Source organism: Buteo buteo, chromosome 12, assembly GCF_964188355.1.
Source record: "Buteo buteo chromosome 12, bButBut1.hap1.1, whole genome shotgun sequence".
In the NCBI taxonomy this organism is placed as follows: Eukaryota; Metazoa; Chordata; class Aves; order Accipitriformes; family Accipitridae; genus Buteo; species Buteo buteo.
This window is the reverse complement of record NC_134182.1, coordinates 25,457,856-25,465,932: the sequence shown is the minus strand read 5'-3', so window position 1 is coordinate 25,465,932 and position 8,077 is coordinate 25,457,856. Positions and strand designations below refer to the sequence as shown.

At 53.8% G+C, this 8,077-nt stretch overlaps 1 protein-coding gene across 1 annotated transcript; it reads right to left on the bottom strand.

Moving 5' to 3' along the window:
• Positions 1-246: 246 nt before the first annotated feature.
• CYP1B1 (cytochrome P450 family 1 subfamily B member 1) lies at positions 247-7,419 on the bottom strand. Its single transcript, XM_075043107.1, has 3 exons — positions 6,495-7,419; positions 4,636-5,652; positions 247-2,962 (listed from the first exon to the last, which is right to left on the bottom strand). Exons 1-3 carry the CDS (start codon positions 6,512-6,514, stop codon positions 2,350-2,352), a joined length of 1,650 nt encoding a protein of 549 aa, XP_074899208.1. The 5' UTR covers positions 6,515-7,419; the 3' UTR covers positions 247-2,349.
• Positions 7,420-8,077: the final 658 nt, after the last annotated feature.

Sequence of the window (8,077 nt, the reverse complement as noted above, 5' to 3'; positions counted from 1 at the left end):
ACATAAACTAAGCAAAGGCAGTGTAGGAATAATTTTATTTAGTATTTTGGTAACACAATGATACATCTCAAAACGACCATAAAAGTTAACTCACTGAACAACTGCATACATTCTAAATGGGTGCTACTAAATTTGAGTAACTTCACAGATTATACGAGGCATTATTTGACCAACAGCTATATAGTGTGTGACCCCCTGACAGACATGAGCAGTGTAAATGGACATTGCATTAGTAGCCAATGCATAGTTAAAGCTTTTGAAGAGTACAAAATTGCAAAAGCCATTTTTATTAAAATATGAATGGGTGATCCTTGCGTTAGAATAACTATTCAGTTGTAGGTTACATCCTTTTTTTTTTTTTTTTTAATAACAATACTTACAAAGGTACAAGGAAAGTTGTCTTGCTAGCATTTGATCTAATGTAGATCTCCATATGAAAATGCTGAGTATCTTATAAAGCTTTTCACAGGTATAGGCTAAGTTCTGGGATATCACAGACTTGTACATAATTCAGAAAAACACCTGAGGTTACTCCTTGTGTATGTAATAGAAAACTTTTTTAGCTCTAAAAAAAGAAGATAGATGTCATATGAAGTCAGAGACTTTAAACAGGTGCATTACTACTGTGTGGGGTTTTGGAGCAGTACTTTCAGGCTTGATTCAGGTTTTTAAAATTAGTAGTGAAGCTTCTACTTAAGAAGATCAGGATTGTGTTGTTAACTCAGCTCTTCCCTATGTCAGTATGAGTTCTGTCACTGCAGCCAATGTGACTAAGACTGGCTGAAGTCTTAGTCTGAGAGACCCAGTCAGAAGACCCAGTGCAAATCTTTACTTGCTTAGGTCTCAGCAGAGCTACTTTACGGTGTAGAATTGCACCCTTATTTTTCTAGCTCTACTAATACCTTATTTAGTATTAGGCTGACCACAGCAAGTCATGTGAGGTACTCTCATTTCTGATGGATTTCATATGTTATTGAAGGTCATATGCAGCTCCGAAGAAGTGCCCAACACTTTTCAGAATCAGGCATTTACATAGGGTTGTTTGCTCTTTAGAGAAATACATGCAGCTTTGTGTACACAAACATTAGCCAGAAGTTCAAGGCCATAAAGTTTCACATGTGTGTTTTACTTTAAAATAATAGTTTTGGTTGTTTTAGGGTTTTTATTTTATGTCCTTTGCCTTACAAAAAATTTAAAAGTACTTTTTCTTCAGTTAATGGGTACATTAATTAGGACATGTAATGTTAGTTTTCCTTCTGAGATTGTTCTGAGCAAAGTGTACTAAAAGTACCTAGCTGATTTTTGGATATACCATTTAACTCAACCTACAGAATCACTAGTGAGCAGGTGTGTATTTGATGTATGCTTTACTTGAGGCTTGCGGCATGAAAGTTTTAATATGAAAACCCCACATTCTCACTTCTAAATACCTTGGCCCATGTGGATTTTACTGGGCTTACCTATGTGCCTAGGGACAGGGATATTAACTCTTTACTAGAGAAATACAAAGTTCAGCTATACCTTTATGAAACTTTCTAATTCAACTATCTATTTTGTTCATGAATATGCTAATGAACATATTAGCATATGGTTTGTATCACCCTTGCCATTTGGTGACATACCAAATCTGATCTTTCAAAACTTAATGAAAAGTTACTATACTAGGACATTCTGTTCATTCTCCTACAAAATATGATTTTTTTTTTCAAATGTGCCTATAAGCAAGTCTTTTTTTTAGTCATTTATGTAAACACTTTTGAATGCTAAAGGCAAGACTTTACATTGTCATTTTACCAAAAATCATTTGAACATTTATCATTGAGGCATTAATGTACATCCCAGCAGTCACAACACAGGAACTGCCATGTGCCTATGGCAGTTTCCAGTAGAGTGAATTCAGAGGCAGGCTGACCCACCCCATCCCACCCTCCTCTTTTTTTTTTTTTTTAAATAAGGTATTTCACTTTGGGATGTGGAGTCACTGAAGGCAAACTTAAGAGTTTAAGGCATAGCGCATGGAGACATGGAAAGGATTGTATAAACAGTTTCTGGAGATGCTCCAACCAGTCAGTAGATAAAAAACTCTTTATAACAGCGACTTCTGTGAACAAGCTAGAAAAGAAAAGGCTTACTTTCAAACTGCATATGTTTTATCATTTAATATATTAAATTGTTCCCCTGGCTCTCCTTCTAGAATTAAAAAGAGGACTGAATTACACCTTGTGCAGTTTTCCTTTCTGCTCTTGTAACTTATAATACTGGCTGGTTTCCAAAAAGATTGCCAGAACTATAACTTATTTAAGTCTAAAAAGAGAGAGGGGGGTTATTTTTAGATGCAAGGTTTGTTGCTTAGGCATTTGCTGACAGCTGATTTTCATTGGCTGCTTTCTCTGCTTGCAGTCTTTGGACAGCCTGATCAAGCAAATCCATAGTATCTCTAAGTGTAACATTCAAGGTAAATGGCTTAGGTTTAATGGTCAACCCATAGGTGAAGTCCATTTTAGGGTCCTCGTTTGGATTAGCAGTAAAATTGCACTGATGCACCAGTATGGAGGTAAAGAGAAACAGCTGCACCTTGGATAACTCCTCTCCAATACACCGACGTTTTCCCAATGAGAAAATCATCACACTACTAGTAAGATCTTTATTGATGAATCCATTCTCGTCCAGGAATCTCGTTGGATCAAAATCCTCTGGGTTGGACCATTTTGCTGGATCATGATTCACTGACCACTGATTAACAAAAATCACTGTGTCCTTGGGAATGAGGTAGCCCATTATGAAGGTGTTGGTTGTGGTGGCATGTGGGATAGTAACAGGCACAAAGCTGCTGAAACGCATGGATTCATACAAGAAAGCCATGATGTAGGGCAAGTGAGGCTGATCTTCAGCACATGGCAGACGGTCTCTTCCAACAATCCTATCCACTTCTTCCTGCATTTTAGCCTGCACGTTCGGATACCTGTCATTTAAAGTAAGATGTGTGTACGTACATAACATTTCCAAAGATTTTCTTAAAAATAATCCTTGCTGCAAACATTTTTCACAGAACCTCACCCCTACCCTAAATAACGCAGTTTGAGCAAAGTTTAAATATATTGCAGGAACTCGTAGATCTTGATAAAAAACTTTGAGAGAAAAATCCAAACTTACCATGCAATGGTGTCATTCTAAATCTAATTTGCTCAGTTTTCACTTTAATATCACATGTAACTGATTCTCAACATAAAAAATGAAACTAACTTAAAATGTGCTGAAACTGAATATTCTGATCCAATTTTGAAAATTCATTCTATAACTAAAATTACTTGTCTCTTCTAAATATTGGGCTTTCTGTGGGAACAAGAATTTGATTTTCCAGCTCTGTATATGACTTCTAAAAGTTAGCATGGAGTTTGTTATCGCTAGCCACATTGCATACATATGAAAGTCTGCAGGTTTTTAAAGTGAAAAAACCCCTGCTAATAATTGTCAGAATAGACTTTGTGCACCTCCGACTCTTAGTTCGTGTATGCTTTTTCTAACTAGCATCAAACCATGTTTTCTTTATAATGTGTTTTAAGATGACTGTCTTGAAGTCTGAATAGTTTGGAAGACTACACGGTAACTAAACAAGATCAAAACATTAATAGATTTTGCTTATTTTCTTTTGCTTGTCTAAAAGCACGCGTTCCTCCAAGCCTTTATTTGCTTCAAGTATTCAAGTTTGGCTTCTGCGTGCTTGCCTCTTCCTCCTGCAGCAGATCTGCATGTCAAACGCTGAGCAAACGTAAGAAACGGGGAGAAACCCAACGGTTTATGTGAACACTGGGCACCGTACCCTTGGCTCGAAGCATTAAGTATTTGCCTGTTTTTCCAAGAAGCGGTTGTGCAGACGATGTTTGCATAAGCCTACAAATGATGCAGATGATGAAAGAATAAGCCAGGACGGGCAAGAGAATGGGCGTTATGCCTTCTTCTATCACCCCCCCGCCCCCAGCTGAGGTTCTCCCCCCGGGAGAGCTGGTGCCAGGCAGGGTGCGGGGGGGGCTTGCACCCGTCGCCCGCCCAGCCGGTCTGCCGTTCCCGAAGTCACGCAACGGCGATAAAGGCACACACTGCGGGCACGTCAGCATAATAGCGGGTTTGTAACCGGGTGCACGAACTCTTTGTCTCGCTTAAGCGGTCGTTATCCTGTTCCTGTGATCTCCCCGATCTTGACCCGGTAAAATCTGCTACTTTCAGGTTTTATTCGGCTGCCTTTCTGCCAGCCCCTCTTTGTGCACCCCACCCGACCGCCAGAGAAGGCTTTTTCTTGTTGTTGTTTTTCATCCTTCCTTAACTTTTTCTGGCAGGCTTCCCAGAGCTTCCGTGCCAGCTACTCGGAAGCCGCCGAGGTACCCGGCGGGCCGGCCGGTCCCCGCCCGCAGCGAGCGGTTACGCGCTCGTTCGGGCCGGCTCTTGCCGCCGAGGGAGCCCGCCCGGGGGCGAGTTCGCCCCCGCAGCGCCCTGCGAACGGGGGCGGCCCCCGGCTGCCGCTCCCGCCGCGCCGCCCCGGGCTGACCGACTCCCGCGCCCCTCGCCGCGGCAGGAGTGCCGCCCCGGCCTCCCGCCTCCGCCCGGGCGGCGGGGAGGGTCGGCCCCGCCGGCACCTACCTGATGAGGAAGATGAGGAGCCACTGCAGGGCGGTGGAGAGGGTGTCCTGGCTGGCGCCGAAGATGTCGGTGACGGTGGCGGGCACGTGCTCGAGCTGCAGCCGCGGCTGCTCCCGCTGCAGGCGGATGAAGGCGTCCATCATGTCGCGGGGGGCGGCCCCCGGGCGCAGGCTGCGCTGGTGCTGCAGGAACTTGCCGCGGACGAAGCCGTAGAAGTCGCGGTTGAGGTCGCGGAAGGCGCGGTAGGCGGCGCGCACGGGGCTGGGGAAGCGCTGGAGCCAGGGCAGCGCGTCCACCAGGCTGCCGGCGCCCACCGCCCGCCCGAACTGCTCGTTGCGCCCCACCAGGCGCAGGAACTCGCCGTCGCCGTGGCTGTAGCGGCGGCCGAAGCACAGGGCGCTCATCACGTTGGCCACGGCCACCACCAGGACGCGCGAGGGGTCGAGGAAGGCGCCGCCGGCGCTGCCGCGCACCAGCAGCGCCACCAGCGCCCGCGCCTCGCCCACCAGGTGCCGCTCCAGCAGCCGGCGGGTGGCGGGGCTGCCGGTGGAGAAGGCCCGCACCGTGGCGTGCGCCGCCCGGCGGTGCAGCTTCCACAGCTCCGAGTAGCCGCCGAAGGCCAGGCTGAGCCCGCCCGACACCAGCTGGAAGGAGGGGAAGGGCGGCCGGCCGGCGAAGGCGGCCCCCTGGCGGACGAGGGCCTGCCGGATGGCGCGCTCCCCGTTCAGCACCACCACGGGCCAGCGCCCCAGGCGCAGCTGGAAGACGGCGCCGTAGGTGCTGGCCAGGCGGGCGAAGGAGAGGTGCGGGGCGCTGCCCAGCTGCGCCGCGTTGCCGATCAGGGGCCAGGGGAAGGGGCCCGGCGGCGCCCGGCGCTGGCCCTGCCGCCGGCGCTGCTGCCGCTGCAGGAGGAGCTTGCCCAGGTGGACGGCGGCGAGCAGGCACAGCAGGAGCAGCAGGCAGCCTTGCGAGGCGGGGAGGCCGCGCAGGGCTTCCCCGAGCCTCTCGAAGGCCATGCTGCAAGGGAAAGGCAAAGGGGAAGGTCAGCGGGCAGCGACCCCGCGGAAGGGCTGGCGCGCTCCGCGCCGCCCGCGGGCGGGGAGAGGCCCGGGCGGGCGAGGGGACGGGGACGCGCTGGGGACTGGCGGAGGGGAGCGCCGGCAGCCGTCCCGGCGCTCGGAGTCGGGCTGCGCGTCCTTGCTATGCGCCCCTCGCGTGCCTGAAGCCCGCCCGGATCCTGCGCGAAAAACAAGGGATGATCGATAATCAAGGGGCGAGCGCTCCGTAAGGGCTCAAAACCGTATTTGGCGTCGCGGCCGCTGCTCTCTTCCCCCCCCCCCCCCTTCTTCCCCAGTGGGGAAAGTTTGCAGCGGCGGATCCAGGAGGTCACGGCTGAGGGAGGCAGAAAGGGAGGCGGGAGGATGCTCTCGCCTGACGAGCCTCCGCAGATGCAGGCAGCCGCCCTGCGCTGGAGACAGGTTCATCCCGGCGCTGCGCATCGCTCCTCCCGGCAAAGGAGCCCCTGCGAGAAACGGGCTCCCCGCGCCGCCGTCGGAGTTTCCCGCCGCGCCGGAGAGGACACCTCCGCACATGGCCACGGAGCCCCCTCTGTCCCGAGCCATTCCCTCCCTCCCGCACCGTCGTGCCCGTCGCGGCAGCGCAGGCTGGCGGCCGGCGGCCCCGGGGATGGGCCGCGGAGGATGCCTGAGGTCCCGGCGTGGCAGAGCTGACCGGTCCCGCTTCCCAGCCCCCTGCCCGGGGACCACCCGCTCCTACCGTTTGCTCCAGCCTTTCCGAAGCAGCGAGGGGAAGAAGGGGTGAAATAAGCGGCCACCTCGGGCGCCTGTAGCAGTACTGACCTGTTGCACGCTGCTTCCATCCGAGACCTCGGCGAGGATGGAGGGGAGCCGGGCAGCCGGCGTCAGCTCTAACGGGCAGCCGCAGGAGGCGAGCGGCGACGGCGAGGTTCAGATCCCAGCTTCTGGGAAACTCATTGGGAGCCCCGGTTCCTGTCACCCGGAGCCTGGCAGGTCATGTGCAGGCAAATGCCAGTTGCACCCGATCCCAGCGCAGAGTTCCTATCACCTTTCCAGCGCTTTAACCCTTCGGAGCTCGCCCTGCCGGTGCAGCCCCGCGGGCCGGGGGCGACCGGGCTGCTGCCGCCCCCTCCCTCCCTCCCTCCCACCCGCCTGCCGAGCTGCGGGGACCGGACGGGGCCACCCCGGCCCGCTGCAGGGAGAGAAGGCGAGCGGCTCAGAGGACGCGGGGAGGACGGCCCGCTGCCCCCAGCCGGAGCCGGAGCCGGAGCAGCCGCGACTGGGCGCCTGGCATTGGTACTCGCGGCTTTAAATCCGCCGGCATCCGCGGTGCGCGGCGCGGCGCGGGCGTGCCGCAGTTAGCGCCGCTGACAAATCGCCGCTGCCCGGCCCTTCCCCTGGCTTGAGGGGGTCGCAGCTATTTGCCGGCTGCCCTTGGGCCCCTCGCCAAGCGGAGCGGCTGAGCCGCCGAGGCTTTTATGGCCGGGGCCAAAAGTTTTCGCGGAGGAGGTGCCGGGAGGGGAGCGGGGTGGCGGGCGGGCTCGCAGCCCTCCCTGTCGGGAGGCAAGGTCTCCCCTGCATCTTGGGGGCTGAGGAAGCCGAAGAGCTTCCCCTCCTCCGCCTGTCGCCTCCCCGTTGCGTGCGGAGTTTGCATTGCGTGAGCCGGGGCTGGAAAGCCTCCAGCCATCTCCTCCCCGGGCCCCTACCCCTCCTCGCAATACCTGACACGGGCTCGGGGGGGCAGGAGGCAGGGAAGCGCCGGGCAGCTCGCACCCCGGCCGGCCCCGCTGCTGCCCTCCAGCCTGGCCCCCGCCCCGCGCCCGCTTCTCTCCCGCTCGCGCCGCTTTTTTTTACTCTTAAATCTGGCACCTCCGCCCGCCCCGGGGGGGCTGGCGAGGGGCGTCCGGGTGCGGCGCTCCAAGCCCCCCCCGGCTTTCCGGCGCCCCGGGGGAACCGGGGCCGCAAAACCCCCCGGCATCAAGGAAACCATTCCCCAAGAAATCAGAACGCTCTTGCCTTGTTGTCGTCGTTTTTGCCGTACCAAGCAAAATTTAAAAATACGACATTCATTTCAGATTATCTACAGTCACGTCGTGAGAAGAGAACAAGGTGTTTTGGTGGCATTTAGGGATTAGACAAAATTAGATGCTGGGAGCCAGCCCAGCTCAGGGTGTGAACCCAGGGCTGGCCAGGCGGCTACTGCTTCCGTCTTTGCGAAGAAGTGTAATCCTGGCTGCTGTCACTGTCCCGGGCTCTTCCAGTCAGCAGTACCACCGCTTGCTCAGACTACCATCAGCCCTATCTCTCTGCGTGCCTCAGAGCGCACTATGCTTCTTCCTGCCATTGCCAAGTGACAAAGGTGTCAAAACCACTTTTTCCGAGCAGTGCCAGGAAAAGTGAGCTTC